Source organism: Puma concolor, chromosome A1 (assembly GCF_028749965.1).
Source record: "Puma concolor isolate L17-30 chromosome A1, mPumCon1.1.hap2, whole genome shotgun sequence".
Lineage (NCBI taxonomy): Eukaryota > Metazoa > Chordata > Mammalia > Carnivora > Felidae > Puma > Puma concolor.
Genome location: NC_141667.1, coordinates 30525734 through 30546113, shown reverse-complemented (window position 1 = coordinate 30546113; position 20380 = coordinate 30525734). Strand labels below are relative to the sequence as shown.

General features: G+C 36.3%; 1 protein-coding gene across 1 annotated transcript in view; it reads right to left on the bottom strand.

Annotated features, from left to right (window-relative positions):
* WDR70 (WD repeat domain 70) overlaps nt 1-20380 on the bottom strand; it is a 305807-nt gene that overhangs the window by 235670 nt on the left and 49757 nt on the right. The window contains exons 6-7 of the mRNA XM_025923710.2: nt 15292-15351; nt 11241-11374 (exon numbers count right to left, since the gene is read on the bottom strand). Coding sequence (XP_025779495.2) covers nt 11241-11374; nt 15292-15351 — 194 coding nt within the window. The remainder of the gene's footprint in view (nt 1-11240; nt 11375-15291; nt 15352-20380) is intronic.

Sequence of the window (20380 nt, the reverse complement as noted above, 5' to 3'; positions counted from 1 at the left end):
GATTATATGGTCAATTAATCTTTGACCGAGGAGGCAAGAATATACAATGGGTGAAAAGTCTTTTCAATAAATGGTGTTGTGAAAACTGGACAGCCATAGCCAAAAGCATGAAACTGGACCACTTTCTTAGACTATACACAAATTAACTCAAAATAGATTAAAAACCTAATGTGAAACATGAAACCATACAACTTCTAGAAAAAAATTTAGTGAGCAATCTATTGGATATCTGCCTTAGCAACATATTTATAGGTATGTCTCTTCAGGCAAGAAAAAACAAAAAGAGGGGTGCCTGGGTGGCTAAGTCAGTTAAGTGTCCAACTCTTGATTTTAGCTCAGGTCACAATCTCACAGTTCATGGGACTGAGCCCCACATCAGGCTCCATGCTGACAGAATGGACCCTAGTTGGGATTCTCTCTCCCTCTCTTTTGGCCCCTCCCCCTCTTGCACACACTCTCACTCCCTCAAAATAAGTAAGTGAGCTTTTAAAAAAGAAAAAAGAGGGGCGCCTGGGTGGCGCAGTCGGTTAAGCGTCCGACTTCAGCCAGGTCACGATCTCGCGGTCCGGGAGTTCGAGCCCCGCGTCGGGCTCTGGGCTGATGGCTCAGAGCCTGGAGCCTGTTTCCGATTCTGTGTCTCCCTCTCTCTCTGCCCCTCCCCCATTCATGCTCTGTCTCTCTCTGTCCCAAAAATAAATAAACGTTGAAAAAAAAATTTTTTTTTTAAAAGAAAAAAGAAAAACAAAAGGAAAAATAAACTATTGGGGCTATGCCAAAATAAAAAGCTTTTGTATAGCAAAAAAACCAGCCAACAAAACAAAGAGGCAACCTACTGAATGAGAGAAGAGATTTACAAATGACATATCCAATGAGGGGTTAATATCCAAAATATGTAAAGAATTTATATAACTCAACACCATAAAAACAAACAATCTGATTAAGGATTTTTCCAAAGAAGACATACAGATGGCCAAGAGACACATGAAATGATGCTCAACATCACTTATCATCAGGGAAATGCAAATCAAGACCACAATGAGCTATCACCTCACCCCTGTCAGAATGGGCTAACATCAAAAAACACAAGAAAATAACAAGTTTTAGAGAGGCTGTAGAGAAAAGGGAACCTTCATGCTTTGTTGGTGGAAACATAAATTGTTGGAACCACTGTGGAAAACCAGTATGGAGGTTCCTCAATAAACTAAAAATTGAAATACTATAGAATACAGTAATTTAAATACTGGGTATTTACCCAAAGAAAACAAAAACACTACTCAAAACAAAACAGAAAACAAAAACAAAATTCAAGAAGATATATACAACCCTTTGTTCACAGCATTATTTACAACAGCCAAGATATAGAAGCAACCCAACTATCCAACAATAGATGAATGATTAAGAAGAGGTGGTGTCTGTCTGTCTGTCTGTCTGTATGTTTGTATATGTATGTGTATGTGTGTATGTATTTGTGTGTGTGTATATATAAAATGGAATATTATTCAGTCATTTAAAAATTGAAATTGTGCTATTTACAATAATGTGAATAGCCATAGAGGGTATTATGCTAAAGGAAATAAGTCAGAGAAAGACAAGTACTATATGATTTCACTTATATGTGGAATGTAAAAAAAAAAACAGACTCTTAAATACAGAGAACTCACAGTTGCCAGAAAGGAAGTGGGTGGAGGGTATGTGAAATAGGTGAAGATTTGAACAGATCCAATTATAAAATAAATTAAGTCACAGAGATGAAAACGGTATAGCACAGGGAATATAGTCAATAACGTTACAACAACATTACATGATGACAGTGACTACACCCACCACAGTGAGCACTGAGTGATGTATAGAATTATCAAATCACTGTGTTGTACATCTGAAACTAATACAACATTGTACGTCAACCATAGTTCAATAATGAATGTTTTTTAAAAATACAGGCAATCATGGGGCGCCTGGGTGGCTCCGTCGGTTAAGCGGCCGACTTCGGCTCAGGTCATGATCTCACGGTCCGTGAGTTTGAGCCCCGCGTCAGGCTCTGTGCTGACAGCTCAGAGCCTGGAGCCTGTTTTGGATTCTGTGTCTCCCTCTCTCTGACCCTCCCCTGTTCATGCTCTGTCTCTCTCTGTCTCAAAAATAAACGTTAAAAAAAAAAAATTTTTTTTTTTAAAAATACAGGCAATCAGCAGTATTATTTACAATAGCCAAACTACAGAAACAGCCCAAGTGTCCACTGACAGATGAATGGATAAAGATGTGGTACATATACGAAATGGAATATTATTCAAACATTAAAAAATAGAATGAAATCTTGCCATTTGAAACAAGATGGAAGGAGCTTGAGAGTATAATGCTAAGTGAAATAAGCCAGTCAGAGAAATACAAATACCACACGATTTCACTCATATGTGGAATTTAAGAAACAAAGAAAAATAAAGAGACAAACCAAAAAAGTCTTTAACTATAGAAAACAAATGGTTACCAGAAGTAAGGTGGGTGGGGGGGATGGGTGAAATAGGTGAAAGGGATTAATAGTACACTTATCTTGATGAGCACCAACATATGGAACTGTTGAATCACTATATTATATATATGATATCGTATATTTCATTTATAGCTAAGACTAATGTAACACTGTATACTAACTATCCTGGGATTAAATTTTTTAAAAATACAGGCAATTTTTGCTTTGCATAATTCTGATATGCATGAATTTCAGTTACCACAGTTTAGAAAACTACAAATTTCAGTTATTCTCAGGCCACATCAGTTTTAAAGAATTAGAAATTCTAAAGGTGCATTTAACATTTTTTTAAGTTTTTATTTAAATTCCAGCTAGCTAACATACATGTAACATTAGTTTCAGGTGTGATTCAACAATTCCATACAACACCCAGTGCTCATCACAAATATACTCCTTAATCCTCATCACCTATTTAACCCATCCCTCCACCCACCTCTGCTCTGGCAACCATCAGTTTGTTCTCTGTAGTTAAAGTCTGTTTCTTGATTTGTTCCTCTCTCTCTCTCTCTTTTTTCCTCTTCAGCATTTAACATTTTAACAAGCCCTTCAGATGGTTCTGAACTTTGGTAAGTTATACATAATATGCTATACAGCACTTAGAAAGAATATAGTAAAATGCATGATAGTGATATTAAAAATCTCCAAGCAATATTGTGAATCGAAAAACAAAAACAAATTATGGAATAACAACCATCTGATATCACTTATGAAAACAAATATAGTATATACTCTTTTGATGGGTATGTTTGTTGATGACTACAATTTAAAAAACCTTAAAGAATAAGCACCATAATGAAAACTGTGAGAAACCCTGGGAAAGAGATTTTTAAAAAGATAATCAAAGAAGAACTTAAGTTTTATCTGTAATGTTTTAATTTCTTCATAAGAACATAACTTAATGTATTAATTTAAATGTTTTAGGAGGATCTGGGTGGCTCAGTCGGTTAAGCATCTGACTTTTGATTTCAGCTCAGGTCATGATCTTGGGAGTCATGAGACTGAGTCCCATGTAGGGCTCCTCACTGGGTATGGAGCCTGCTTAAGATTCTTTCTCTCTCTCTCCCTCTCTCTTCCCCCCCCTCCCCACCTTTCCCCCATCTGCTCCTCCTCTGCTCGCAGTCCCTCTCTCAAAAGAAGAGAAAATGTTTTAAAAAGAAAAGAAAGAATATCCATTTTTAAATGGGCAGAAGATAAGGAATTCTTAGTATTTTACTTCATCCATATTTTTTTGCATAGAGGATACACCTGAAGGATCTGTCAGCCCAAGGATTCTAACTCTTGAGCTTACATACATAATTACTGATAATCTGTGAAGAAATAAAGAAAGCAAAAGGTGCCGAGCAGACTGGATTAGAGAAAATGCAGTACTGATGATTTTCACTAAATGGAACAAAGAAATACTTTAGAAACTAGAGATCCACAAATCTAATATTGCGGCTGGCTGGGTGAACGTCCAAAACAAATTATTAAACATAGTTCAAATTACCAAAATGGAAGATGCATCAAAGAGAGGTTGAATAACAAAAAAAGAAAAGCATTTTGAAAAATTTTATTTTTATCCTGGTAAATCAAGAAAACATTTTACTTCAAAGTATTTTTAAGGTGTCCCAGGGAAATGAGACCAAGTTCAAGAATACTAAGAAATTCAGGGGCGCCTGGGTAGCTCAGTCGGTTAAGTATCTGACTCTCGGTTTCGGTTCAGATCATGATCTCACGGTTCGTGAGATGGAGCTCTGCATCAGACTCTGCACTGACAGTGCAGGGCCTGTTTAGGATTCTCTCTCTTTAGTTCTCCCTACCCCACCCCTGCTCTCTCTCTCAAAATAAATAAAATAAAACATTAAAAAAAAACAAACAAGGGGCACCTGGGTGGCTCAGTGGGCTAAGCATCTGACTTCGGCTCAGCTCATGATCTCACAGTTCCTAAGTTCAAGCCCTGCGTCAGGCTCTGTGCTGAGAGCTCAGAGCCTGGAGCCTGCTTTGTATTCTCTGTCTCCCACTCTCTCTGCCCCTCCCTCACTCGCACTCTGTCTCTCTCTCTCTCTCTCTCTCTCTCTCTCTCTCTCTCTCTCAAAAATAAATAAACATTGAAAAAAATTTAAAAAAACAAAAAAAGAATACTAAAAAATTCATCAGAGATGCCCAAAATTCAAAACACCTTATCTCAGTCTCACTCCTTAGGACTTCTGCCTCCTATCCTGAATGGCTATGGGGGTCTTTGTGTGAATGCCTGTTTGGCAGCCACTTACTACTCACCATGGTGAATAGATGGTCTAAAAGTGGTACAATATGCTTTTTATACCTTCAAGACAATCAACAAACTCCTTAAAGTTTTCTTTGCAGACAATATAAGAACAACATAGATGAGTAACACAGGGTATGGAAAAATTTGGCTGAGTAACCGATGTATATAGATTCTCATAGGCATGAGCAATTTAATCTAAAGGGTTGTCTCACAGATAACATAAAAACAAAGGCTTCTAATGGCATACCAAGTCTGACTCTGCCATATTCAACCAGCATCAACTGAATGACAACTTACTGCACATTTATCACATCTGCAATTGGCAAAAAAAAAAAAACAACAGTTTGATCATTAATATGTCAGATGTCAGAATCTAAAACTGGAACAATTAGCTAACAAAATACAGAGAATAAAATTGAATGCCAAAAAAGTAAACACCTCTACTGCACTGCACTTTTTTACTTAAAATTCTAATGTATATTTAATTTAATGTTATATAATATATAGACACACATGAACACACAGACAAATTTAGCAAATATCATTTGCAGCAGGTAAGGCCTAAAATACTTACTGGCCCTTTACAGAAAAATTTTGCCAACTCCTGGTCTTGACCAGTAAGTCTTTTCTCAAAAAGATGTTCTATCTTTGATTTTGAGTATAAAATTCAAAGACATTAGGTAAACAGTCTGTAATGTTAAATTTAAATTGGAGCAGGTGGGCCAGGATACTCCCTGAGGCAGGCAGCAGGCAGCGAGGGTCCAGAGGACATGAACAGTGGCTAGCATGAGCTAAGAGTGGCTGGCTTCACCTCTGAGGTATTCATCCCCAAGACCCATAATTCCAGTCTAAACCATGGGGGAAAAAAAAAAAAGCATAAAAAAACAAATCAAGAAACACTCTAGAAAATACCTAGCCAGAACCCCTCAAAACTATCAAGGTCATGAAAAATAAGGAAAGACTGAGAAATCATTATAAACCAGAGAAGACTGAAGAGATAGGAAAAATAAATGTAATGTGTATTTTGAAAGGCATATTAGTGGAAAAAACAGTGAAATCCAAATATAATTTGGGTTTTGGTTAATATTAATGTACCAACATTGGTTTACTTGTCATAAATGTACCATGGTAATGTAAGACATTAACAACAGAAGAAACTGAGTTAGGGGTATACCTGAACTGTGGACTATTTCTGCAGCTTTTCTATGAATTAAATATATTCTGAAGTTAAACTTTACTAAAATTTGAAATGGCAATATCAATATGATCTTGTCACTTAAACATGGACACACACACACACACACACACACACACACACACACACACCTGTATTTTCCACCTCTTTCCACTGAAAAGGTCAAAAAGGAATGATACCCCACTATTAATGAGCAGGTATAACATTCAGATTTGGTCTCTAAATACCATTCCCACTAAAAGAAAAAAAAAAAAAAAAAAAAGTCTCCCAGGGAAATGCTGACTCTAGGACTTAGAAAGGAAGTACCAGGAAGCTTGCATCATGTTATGCCAGAAAATAAGTAAGCTTTTAAAGTCTAATGAATACATGTAAAACTACATAGCAATCAGGGACTCCCCTGGCCAAATCTGGGACAATTTAAGCATCAGAAAAGAATAATGACTGCAATTGACTGGAACACATGAAAATTTTTAAATCATAAATACTGACACTCAAAAAGGAAAAAGAAAAAAGAAAAAAAATCACCACCAATAACAGCAACAACTCATTTATCACCACCAACCCCTGAACTGAAAATGGGTAATTAAAGAAATAACCAAGTATTTATCCTGCCTTTACAGTAGGAACTATATTTTAGGGTAATCAAATAACATCAGTTAAGAAGGAAAAGATCTTTGGCACAAAAACAGACACTCAGAACAGAATAGAGAACCCAGAAATGGACCCACAAATGTATAGCCAACTAATCTTTGAATATCCAATGGAATAAAAACAGTCTCTTCAGCAAGTGGTGCGGGGAAAACTGGACAGCAACATGCAGAAGAATGAACCTGGACCACTTTCTGACACCAGACACAAAAATAAACTCAAAATGGATGAAAAGCCTAAATGTAAGACAGGAAGCCATCAAAATCCTCGAGGAGGAAGCAGGCAAAAACCTCTTTGACCTTGGCCACAGCAACTTCTTACTCAACACGTCTCCAGAGGCAAGGGAAACAAAAGCAAAAATGAACTATTGGGACTTCATCGAAATAAAAGGCTTCTGCACAGCAAATGAAACAGCAAAACCAAAAGGCAACCAATGGAATTGGAGAAGATATTTGCAAACGACATATCAGATAAAGGATTAGTATCCAAAATCTATACAGAAATTATCAAACTCAACACCCAAAAAACAAATAATCCAGTGAAGAAAGGGCAGAAAACATGAATAGACACTTCTCCAAAGAAGACATCCAGATGGCCAACCGACACATGAAAAAATGCTCAACATCAGTCATCAACAGGGAAATACAAATTAAAACTACAATAAGATATCACCTCACACCTGTCAGAATGGCTAACATTAACAACTCTGGCAACAACAGATGTTGGCAAGGATGCAGAGAAAGAGGATCTCTTTTGCACTGCCAGTGGGAATGCAAACTGGTGCAGCCACTCTGGAAAACAGTATGGAGGTTCCTCAAAAGTGAAAAATAGAACTACCCTACAACCCAGCAACTGCCCTACTAGGTATTTATCCAAGGGATACAAGTGTGCTGTTTCAAAGGGGCACATGCACCCCAACGTTTATAGCCTATCGACAATAGCCAAAGTATGGAGAGAGCCCAAATGTCCACGGACAGATGAATGGATAGATGTGGTATTTTTATACAATGGAATATTACTCAGCAATCAAAAAGAATGAAATCTTGCCATTTGCAGCTACATGGATGGAACTGGATGGTTTTACGCTAAGCAAAATTAGAGAAAGACAAATATATGACTTCACTCATATGAAGAATTTAAGAGACAAAACAGATGAACACAAAGGAAACAAAAATAATATAAAAACAGGAGGGGGACAAAATGTAAAAGACTCTTAAATATAGAGAACAAACGGAGGGTTGCTGGAGGGATTATGGGAGGGGGGATGGGCTAGGTGGAAGACATTTGTTGGGATGAGCACTGGGTGTGGTACACAGGGGATGAATCACTGGAATCTACTCCTGAAATCATTGTTGCACTATATGCTAACTAACTTGTAAATTTAAAAATTAATTAATTAATATTTAAGTTTTTTTAATATTAAAAATTAAAAATTTTTTAAATTTTTAAAAATTAAAAATTACTTGTGGACACTCTTTTAGAAGAGTGTCCACAAATAAATGTAGATGAAATAATGGAATTTAGAAAATCACCAACTTACAACCCTCAATGACATAACTGATTCAGGTACGAATAAGCAATGGATGCTAAACTTATTAAGTGAAGGGATGAGGAGAATGCAGATATTTCCATGCTACCAAGTATCTCCCCACAAAGTCCTTGCCTATCTCAAGTATATAATACTAACTTCACAATGGAGGAATCAAATGTCACCAACTTAATCCAGGAATTAATCTTAACTGCTAGTCACAAATAGCAGCAACAACTAGACAATACATGCCACTTGATGTGATACAATATAGATTACAACCGAGCCTTTGGCCCTTCTATCGAAAATACCAGAGACAAAGAAATAAATTAAATGATACCATAACGAAACAATTAGAAAATTCAGGGAGGAAGAACCTTATAGAGGACAACTGGACCTGTTTAATAAAGTCATGGGAAAGAAAATGGTTTGGAAAGAGACACTGTTCTAGATTAAAAGATATGTCAGAGACGGACAAAAGAAATGGGATATGTATTACTTGATTGGATCCATGTTTGACAAGCCAGCATTACGACACGTATGAGGATAAACTGGGGAAATTTAAATATGGAATGATTATTAGAAATATTAAGTTCTAAAGAATTTTGTTAGAATAATTGGAGCTGTATTTATATAGGGAAATGTCTATATTTTTTAAAGATTCATGAGGAATTATGTCAAAGTGAAAGCTATGTATGTCTTTACTTTTAAATACTTCAAAGATTACAAAAATGAGATGAAGCAAAGAGAGAAAAATGTAACCGTTAAATCTAGGTAGAAAATGGCTATTTCACTAATCTCTCTACTTTCCTCCATGTTTGAAATTTTTCACAGTAAAAAGTAAATTACAGATGGATATATAAAGAGATAATAAAATACACGTTAAGTAATATACATATTGTCATAAAAAGTAGAGTCGCATTACTTAGAGATTAGGGACAAATAATAGCAAAGTTAAACCATCCTCATGATTTAAAATAGGAACATTCACAAAATGTTTGCAGTACTAGAGTTTATGTTAATCTTGTATGGATTGTCAAGAATTCTGTTTATTCCCATCTACCCTTTGATAGTTCACTATGACATGTAGGATGTAATAATTTAATTATGGAAGAGAAAATAAGCTTTTTCTTGGGCTTTTCTGCATTTTCAATTACAACTGTAGCAGATGACACAGTTTAGTAATAGAGTAGTGGCTTGAGACTCATAAGGCATGATTCTATGCAGAGCTGATCATTAATGGAGAACTGGATAATCCTGAACAAGTGAATTTATACTTGTAAAAGCAAAGGGGAGGGGCGCATGGGTGGCTCAGCCGGTTAAGCATCTGACTCTTGATTACAGCTCAGGGCATGATCTCACAGTTCATGAGGCTGTCAGAGTAGAGCCTGCTTGGGGTTCTCTCCTGTCCATCTGTCTCTCTCTTAAACAAATAAAGGGGCGCCTGGCTGGCGCAGTCGGTTAAGCGTCCGACTTCAGCCAGGTCACGATCTCGCGGTCCGTGAGTTCGAGCCCCGCGTCGGGCTCTGGGCTGATGGCTCAGAGTCTGGAGCCTGTTTCCGATTCTGTGTCTCCCTCTCTCTCTGCCCCTCCCCCGTTCATGCTCTGTCTCTCTCTGTCCCAAAAATAAATAAACGTTGAAATAAATAAATAAATAAATAAATAAATAAATAAATAAAAATAAACAAATAAATATTAAAAAAGAAAAGAGCAGAAGGGGAACACAATCCCTATACAAACCAAGAGAATACCATATAGGAATAAAGGTTATAACATTGTATTTTTAAAAAGTCATCATACTGGGGCGCTGGGTGGCTCACTCAGTCGAGCGTCCGACTTCAGCTCGGATCATGAGCTCACAGTCAGTGAGTTAGAGCCCCACGTTCAGCTCTGTGCTGACAGCTCAGAGCCTGGAGCCTGCTTCAGACTGTGTCTCCCTCCCTCTCTGCCCGTCCCCCACTCACACTCTGTCTCTCTCTCTCTCTCTCTCTCTCAAAACTGAATGTTAAAAAAAAAATTTTTTTTTAAGTCATCATACTAACTCAAGATACCAAATTAACTATTTTAAATAATGAGAGCTTTATTAAATACAGCCATCACTGGGAATATCCTGTTTTTAAAATTTTTTTTTCCGGGGCATCTGGCTGGCTCAGTCGGTTAAGCGTCTGACTTTGGCTCAGGTCATGATCTCACAGTTCTTGAGTTTGAGCCCCGCATCGGGCTCTGTGCTGACAGCTCAGAGCCTGCATCAGATTCTGTGTCTCCCTCTCTCTCTGCCCCTCCCCAGCTTGGACTCTGTCTCTCTCTCTCTCTCTCAAAAATAAATAAACACTAAAAAAAAAAATTTTTCCAACTAAATCCTTTCAACTAATCAGAGATCTATGTTCACTTAGGGAACCCTCAAATCTTTACTGAAGATAGCTTAAGAGTTATGACTTCAAAATTTACAAATCAGTATGATCTATACAAAACTGGCCAGAGCCACGTTTAGATACAAACTCCATTCATGCAAGAGTAGAAAATTGGGCCTCTATTAATTTCATCTAATTCACATATCTTGAATGTATTTACATTTAGTCAATAAAAGCTCATTTCCAACATACATTATGCAAGTTAACAAGATATCAGTTTCACCAATAAAAATCTATTTTTGATATCCAATATACTAACAGATCAGATGTGGTCAAAAACAGAAAAAAAGAGGGTAGCTGTGGTAACAACATGTAAAGCCCTTTCTGATATAATGCTAGCTGGCCATACCTACACAATGGAGCACTGACTAGCACCTGGTTATTGGCTTAACATACATCATACACGTATATGTAACATTTCATGGTATTTACTGGAGTATTAAAATAAACTAAGAAAGGTAATAATCTCTAAATACAAATATTTTTTACAAAACAACAAAAGACTGAAAATGTCTTTAAAGTTTTCATGGTTTAATGAAACTAAAGGAGAGAAACTCAAGGTACATTTTTCTTTCATTTGAATAATGAAGGTAAATACAGTCATATAAACAGTGTATTTTCCTACAAAGCATTACAGATGGAATTACTCTGTCTGCAAATATGAAGGCATTAAGTTGTGCAATACATACCATTCACAGGGCTGAAGGGATCGAAATGCCTTAAAAGAGGCATCCATTCCAGCAAAATCCCAAAACTTAACATCATAGTCATATCCTCCAGTCACCAAACGGGCACCTGAGGGATCCAGACCCAAAGCAGAAACCTGTAAAAAAAAAATAATAATAATTAACTGGAGAAAAGCTACTTATATTCTATAATAACCTGCATTTCCTTTCTCTAACCTTACCTCTTATAGGTATTAGAAGTACAGACCACAAGCTGTTGTTACTTCTAAAAAGCGGAACTGGATAGCATCTTCTATATTATTTGACTTTGTTACTATTATGAATATTATTTCTTTTGAAATAAAATAATATTTTAACTTAATGTAATTGCCAGCTTTGTCCCAATTTATCTACCAAACCCCATAAATAATTCAGCTTTTTTAATAAAAAAGATTTTAAGGAAACCTTTTGAAATATTTTAACTACCACTAACTAAATACCACATGAATCTAAAATTACCAAAATGAGAAAATGCCAATGGGAATGTTAAGAAATCTATTTAATCAAGTAGGACAAAGTAGAAATTATTTTCTTCTGTATATGGCTAACTGAGTCAATATGATCACCTTAAACAATTATTTTTAAAGCTGAATTTATAAGTGACTAACTACATTATAATAGCACTTTTATATTGGTTCCAAAAGATAACTGCCTTCCCCATGAACTTTCGTAGGTCCAATGCACATGTGAGTGTCCAACTGGTAACCTACTATTCTTAAGAAGGAAGTCCCTGAATCTACTTCCCTCTCAGAAGGAAAAAAAAAAAAATGCATTAGAAATAATTAATGTGTAAAACAAAACAAAAAACAGAACAAAAGAATTAATATGTGGAATGAAAACAACAAAAAAAGAAATAATGTGATTACTGTATATATGAGAGAGTAAAAGGATCAAAGTTTCATATAAAGGAAGCAACTATAAATCAGTTCTCCTAATACCCTTGGAATGTTATTAAATGTAACAGAATTACTACAATTAAAACCATATAGTTACAAAATAATTTATACTCACTTCAATCACCACCTATAAACACTGATTTCAGAAGATAAGGGAATTATACATGAACATAATTAATAAATTATACGTTTAAATTAGATACGTACCACTTTAAATGTGTCAAAGAAAGCATACAAATGAGAACTAAGTCATTTTTTATGTCTGAACAATTATGTATCTTAAAACCTACAACAACAAAAACCAAAAATAAACAGTAGCTTTCGAAGTCTAAGAAGTGACTCCTGCTACTACCAACCACAAACTTACTTGCCCCCATGCCCATTCTATCTTTCCACCCTCCTATTACAATTAAAAGGGTGCCTTCTTCCTGATACGACTGACCACACCAGTGTTCATCCCATTACAGTACAATTCGAAACTGCAAATTCATTTGTGGCTTGTCTCTTCCCTGCCTGTCCTCCCCGCAAGGGTGGAAGCTCCTCCTCCTTGCTGCAATCGTCAGTGTGGAGCAGCAGGGGCAAAGGCCTGCAGTCAGGGTGGGAGAACTAATGACTGGCTGACTGGCTGCAGGCATCCTTGGTTGAGTCCTCCTGGGGAAGCGGAAAGGCCTGTGGGGAGCCAGCAGCCTCCAAATTCCAGGGAGTTGTTTGGAGTTCAGTGCAAGCTGGGAAGAATGTGCTCAAAAGGAAACCTGGAAAGAAGCAGCTCTTCCCCTAAAAAGTGTTCTTTGTCCTGGCTGTGAATTCTTTCATTAAGAAAGAGAAATTAACAGTATGTCACTATATTAATGAAAGGAGAGGTAGATGTTGACTCATGACTTTGACCCAAATTAACATACGGCCTTTAAAAAAGTTGGAACTGGATTTCTGGGGTTTAAAGGAACACAGCTAAGAAATGATTTGGAATATCTGGTAGGAAACAAAGGAAACCATCTCTAGGTCCTGTTAAGGAATGGAAAGGTGGGTATATTGGTGGGAGACACTAGAAACGTAAAGTACAGGAAACAAAGACTGGCCTAATGTAGAGAACTGGTAAGGCTCAGAAGTAAATATACGAGATTCCTCTTAGTATCCTCTATTCTTCTGTGAATGTGTAAATATTTTACAATAACTAGCTGAAAAAACCAACCAGGCAAAAGAGTCACCTTGCTAATCTCTGACATATATAAGATGAAATAAATGCAGGGCAAAGGCAGGACTGCAAAAAGATTAGGTACCCTAACAGTACAATTAGAAGCTCTGACTTTTAATGTGTAAAACAAGTTGGCAGTATATTTCTAATTCTATTTCTTTTTTCAAAGATAAAATTCTACTAAAAAATATAAATATTTAACTAAAACATGCGTGAAACCCATGAACTCATTCAGTAAAAAATCTCTCAAGTGACAGGGAAGCTTCTGTTTAAGTACTAATAGTCTGTAATTCCTTTCCTAATTTGCTTAAAAACATGAAAATTAGTAAAATTCCATCATAATTTCATAATAAAAATACCAAAAGTCTGATTTCATATAAAGTAGATATAATATCACAAATTAGATGGAAATGGTTTCTTAAAGCAGCAGTTCTCAGAAACTTTGGTTTTAAGACACTTTACACTATTTAAATCTTTTGAGGACCCCAAAAAGCATTTGTTTATGTGAGTTATGTGTTTCAATATTTACCACAGTAAAAATTTTAACTAAGACATTTAAAAGTACTTATTGTTCACTTCATTTAAAATAACAATAGGGGTTGGGGCACCTGGGTGGCTCGGTCGGTTAAGCTTCCGACCTCGGCTCTGGTCATGATCTCACAGTCCGTGAGTTCGAGCCCCATGTCAGGCTCTGTGCTGACAAGCTCATAGCCTGGAGCCTGTTTCAGATCTTTGTCTCCCTCTCTCTCTCTGCCCCTCCCCTGTTCATGCTGTGCCTCTCTCTGTCTCAAAAAATAAATAAACGTTAAAAAATAAAAATAAATAAAAAATTAAAGGTAAGCCTTTAAAAAAAATAAAAATAAAAATAAAATAAAATAACAATAGGGGCGCCTGGATGGCTCAGTCAGATGAGCATCAGACTTCGGACTTCGGCTCAGGTCATGATCTCACAGCTCTCGTGGGTTCAAGCCTCATTGTCAGGCTTTGCACTGATGGCACAGAGCCTGCTTCGGATTCTCTGTCTCCCTCTCTCTCTGCCCCTGCCCTGCTTGTGTTCTATCTCTCAAAAATAAATAAACATCAAAAAATTTTTAATAAATAATGATAAACCCACTATACCGTAACAAATATTTTTATGAAAATAGTATTTTCAAAGGCAAAACATTTGGCAAGAAGAATGTCACTGTTTTAATATCTTTATTAGTTCCATCATTTGTGTAATTTCTGGGTCTATAACTACCGATCCATGTTTTCCTCATTATGGGATGTATTTTCCTACTTTCTAGGTGTTAGATACCTAGAAAAAGGCAGTTTCATTGAAAAGAAAAAGCAAGATGATTTTATTCTTTCATTTGTAATATGTTTCATTCATTCTACTACCACTTTTTAATGGTTTTACAATAAAATGAGTCCATCTTATGACTCAAAATTTTATATTATTAAATCTTTAAGTAACATAAATATAACAATACAAAAATAGAAATCTGTAATTCTAAGTAATATAACCTTACAACAATACAGTAACTATTTTATGTTCATTTCTTATCTCAATGTACATCTAAAAAACGAACTCGGGCCTTTTACTGATACAGAAATAAAGCTAAGAGTAATGAGAAATTTTCCCACACCATAAAAAGGAAAACTGTATTTTAGTTTCATTTCTTTTTTTCACTTGTAATGTTCCTATATCAAAGCAAAAGGTTTTAAAGCCAACAATAACAATGACAATAATAAGTGTTCCTATTTTAAATGAAACACAATGGTTATTTTGATTGAATAGAAATGTAATCTTTCTTTTTCTTTAATGTCTATAGCTGTTGTGTTATCAGTTGATTGTATAATTAGCCTTCATACAAATGTATCATCGGTTCACTTTAACATGAGAGCCTTGTTACTGAAAGGAAAGAATCAAATTTTTCAAACTTACTGTTTTAGTGCCATGCTTTAGAGTTATTTCATGAGAGTCAGGAATCTTTTGGACAGGATTCTGAAAAAAGAAAATTCCATGACATCAATGAGTAACCAATGTATTTAGGGTGTGGGGGGGAACTACATACTACATCTACAGGAGACACAATTTTTAAAAGTAGCATCGCTAGCTTTTTAACACAAAGTTTTAAAAAAAAAACAGGAAATGAAAATTGTGAAGATAGCTTATTTCTGCACTTCTAGATAAATTACAAATGTTGAGCTGATAATAAATTTATATTAAATCTCAAAAAAGATAAACCCAAGAAACGTTTTAGGTTGTATGAAACCATAAGGTCTTCTCAGCATTCAAAATATTTGAAGTCCTCTCTTCACTGAAAATTGGGCATAATTTATAGTGCTTATGTACTTAATTTAAAATAGGCAACAGGGGCACCTGGGTGGCTCAGTCGGTTGGGCATCCGACTTCGGCTCAGGTCATGATCTCACAGCTAATGAGTTCGAGTCCTGCGTCGGGCTCTGTGCTGACAGCTTGGAACCTGGAGCCTGCTTCAGATTCTATGTCTCCCTCTCTCTCTCTGCCCCCCCCCCCACTTGTGCTCTCTGTCTCTCAAAAATGAATAAATGTATAAAAAAAATTTTTTTAATAGGCAACAAAATCTGCACAGGGTAGATATATACCTTTCAACCCTTAAAAGTTTATAAAACTAAAACCTCCCGTTCAAAAATGACACAAATAAGGAACTGAGTCATTTACTGACTCAGTTAAATAAATAAGCATTTATTTAAAGTGAGATTATACCAGATGGGTAGCATTAGACATAACCTCTACCATTCTCCCTCCCAAGAAGCATATAGTCTGGGGAAGAGGAGGTGGCCAATCAGTCTAATTCAATATAAGAAATGCTACGGTAGACCGGGGGTATGGGCAGGATAACTGAGGAAGAGAGAAGATGGATGCATAAATCAGACATAAGGGGGTCACAGTGATAATCTGAGCAAGAAGTTTCATTGTTTAGTCAAGTTTCCATTATCCAAGAGGAGGGTAATCATACTCAAATTTTAGGGCCATTCCAAATTCATGTTAGGATCATCTTGCAATCTACTTAACTAAATATGTGCAGTCTAACAGACTTTGGTCCCTGTCTCCCCTCATTCTTTAGCATCCTTGATGAATCAATCAATCGCAAGTTCTATTTCATCATAAACTTTTCTCCTGCTATGGCTGTTTCTCCTCAGCACATAAACAATTAAAGTACTTCCCATATTACACACACACACACACACACACACACACACACACAGCAATTTCCCCCACATTTACTGCTGTATCATTATCTTTTTCTTTGCAATTAAGCTTCTTTATATGACAGTTTTCACTCAAATGTCTCTACTTCCTCTCTTCCTTCTACCTCTATCACTCAGGCACGTGTTCTTTTATTCCTAATGCCTAGCACAGTTCTTGGCACTTAAGAGACTGTCTGTAAATATCTCATGAATAAACAAACACATCACTATAAATGCCCCTGGACACTTTTCAGAACTTAACCTGCATAACTGACCTTTCAACAACATAACTACTTAACTATTTCTTCCATCTTGAAATTGTTCTCTCCTGGGAGGAAGCAGCCTAGACAAGAAGCCAGAAAAGCTAGGGTTTTTATTTATATGTTTATATAAGGTCTAACATTTTTTAACATTATATTTTATTTTTAAATAAGTTATACATCTAACATGGGTCTTGAACTCATAATCCCAAGACTAAGAGTTGCATGCTCTACTGACTGAGCAAGCCAGGTGGCCCAAGAAAAGCTGGGCTTTTGAATCTAGCCCTGCCACTCCTTAACCTTGTCATAACTCCAGGATAGTTATGACTCTATTTCCTCATTTGTGAACTGAGGATAACAGCACTTGCCCTTTAGGTTACTGGTAAGTGGTTTAAGCCTTATAATGCAGTGTTGAGCACAAAGTAGGTACGCAATAAATGACAGCCACTGTTTATCCTTAGACTTACCTCCTACCTCTCTGGTCATATCAAATTAATCTATTTCCAGGTTTCTCTTTCTCCTTAACAGGCTAACTCCTACTCATCCTTTAAGACTCAATTCAGATGTGACCTGCTACTGGAAGCATTTCTCAACAGTTCAAACTCTGGGTTAAATGGCCCTTCTAATGCACTCTCATGTCTCAGATAAGGAGACAACCTCTCCCTATCTCTATCATAGAATTTATCAAAATCCGTTATAATTTTTTTTAAACTTTTTCTTTTAAGTAGGCTCCACGTCCAACATGGGGCTTGAACTCATGACCTTGGGATCAAAAGTTGGATGCTCTACCAACTGAGCCAGTTGGTAGCCACCCCCAAAATCCACTGCAATTTTTTACCTATTTCCATCCCAACCACTCCCTAACCAAATTGCAAAATGGACACTTCTCAAAGATTGTGTATATCTATTATCATCTCTGGATCCCCAAACCACAAAACAGATGGTGGATGGCAGACACACACAAAAGTGTCTTGGAATTAATTAATAGCCTAATATCTACCTTGTAGATCACACTAGATTGTAATTTTTACTTTACCTTTAAACATTGATGTTTGTGTCCATAAAGAAGAGCAGATGCTATCCACCAGATCAGCCAGGTAAGCGACACTCAGGGATAACTGAGGTTTTCAAAAAGTAAAAACTGAGGTGCCAGGGTGGCTCAGTCGGTTAAGCATCTGACTCTTGGTTCTGGCTCAAGTCATGATCTCACAGTTCATGAGTTTGCGTCCCACACTGGGCTCTGCACTAACAGCACAGAACCTAGTTGAGATTCTCTCTCTCCCCTCTCTCTCTGCCCCCTCCCCAATTCTCTCTCTCTCTCTCAAAATAAATAAACTTAAAAACAAAAAACCGTTCACAACCAAATGATTATATCCCAGACTAAAAAACAGATGTAAAGCTACAAGTTTAGGGGTGCCTGGCTGGCTCAGTGGGTACAACATGTGACCCTTGATCTCCGGGTCACGAATTCCAGTGGGGAATATACAGTGTTGGGTGTAGAGATTACTTAAAAAAAATTTTTTTTAATAAAGTTGCAGGTATAGAGAAATAAAGGCAATTTTGTTTTAGACTGCCTGCATCTGAGAGATTACTATAATCTATTACCACCACAGTGCATTTAAGAAGGAGATTAGGAAACCACAGGCACTGAACAAGAACCCTAACCTCACAGTAAGTGCTGGAGAGTTTACAGTTTATTTCAAGACAAGATGTTACGGTATGCTTTACTATGCTTTGGAAAGTGCTGCACATACCTTGATTTCAGAGATACCAATATTCCAACACAAATTCCAAAATAATTTGAAAGTCAAACAAATGAATTATGGACTACCCCTATATTAAATTGTAAGCCACTGCTCCCTTTGCAGTTGACAATATTTGTAAGCAATAAAAGCTCATGTATAAGTACTAAGTAAGTACTCTTGCAGAAAACAGGAGAATAGTTCAAATGTTTCCCTTCAAGAAGATTCTATTATAGTCAGTGTCTCATTTCATAACTAATTACTTTTTCATCACTCAGGAAACAGAAACGCTGTCACCAAAAAGAGGGATGAAAATTATTTCACTAAATTCAATGCACAATATGCCTATATATAGACAATTTCTGACATGTCAAGTAAAAACTTACAAGAAGACAGAACAATTTAATATTTACATCAGCAGTGAATTAAATGTTTAAATAAATGTTGTTTACATTTAAAATCAAAGTTTTACTGGAAATCATGTAGGGCATAACTCATAAAAGGCTCATATAACTGGCACAACTAAATCATCTAGAATAGTAGCAATCCATCTTTTAGCAGCATATCACTTGATGGTGACTGTTCTTTTTCCAAAACTTCTACTAATGGCTTTTTGAAATATGGCTTAGTGTGAAATTTGCTCTAACAGTAAAATATTTTCATGATTTTCATGCCAGGGCACACCATAAGCTACGAGACTTCAATGAAGTCATTTATAATAAGAATTCATAACAAGAGCTAGTCTTAATGGAAGAGGGGAAAAGATACCAGCTTTTGTTTTGGTTTAGTTTTAAATGCCAACCAAAGGATTATTTCCCAGGCTCTTTAGTTTGCCCTCAATAACAACGATAGCAAATATATCTGGAATAACATGAGCAATTCCATCTGACACACATCCTTAAAGTGTTTTCAAAAGACTTGCAAAACAAAAATAACCTTTCCAGGGTAAAGATGTCATAAGTTTAAGAAGTTGTATATGTATGGTACTATAAGCCATAATCAAAAGTCTACCCAGTAATAACGATCTGCCACAAAGTGGCTATGAATTATGGGGAGAAACTGGGGAGTGCTAACCAGGAAATTGAAAAGGAGTGCTAAGTTCTCCCAGAAAGTATTTTGTAAATAGTTGCCAGTGTGGTATCACAGAAAACCAAAATTAGAGTCTATTCTAGTATAACTCTGGAGGTCCAATAGAGTGACTTAACAATAGTTACTCATCATCACACATTCACTCAACAAACATTTATTGAGTAGTTAATTACATACCATATACCAGGGACTACAGTTAAAGATTTAAAAATAACAATAATAAAAATAACAAAGACTCAGCTCACAAGGGCTGTCAATCCAATAAAGCAAAACTAACTGACAGGTAAACAAATGGGAAACACTAAAATGTTTCAGATGCTGTGACAGAACACACAGGGTTCAGTGCTCAATTCCACTCTGCCTGGGAAATAAGAAGATGATTAGAAAAGACTTTATAGAAGAGATGCTTGAGATGCCTTTGGAAAAATAAATAGAGGTTCCCCAGGTGAATGTGGAGGGCATCCAGAAGAGCATAAGACAAATCCTGACAGTTACTGAACTGCAAATAATTTTGCCTGGACAGAGTTTACATTGCTGGGCAGGAAAGGAAGGAAGGTTGTGTGTGTTGTGTGTATATACAATTTTTGTGTGCAAAAAAATTTTTTTCTTACCCAGAGAGTTAGAAGCCAGATTGTATACAATGCCAACAATCTGAAATTTAAGCTCTGAGCCTTGTAATTTGATAAGATTTGAGTTTTCAAAAAATCAC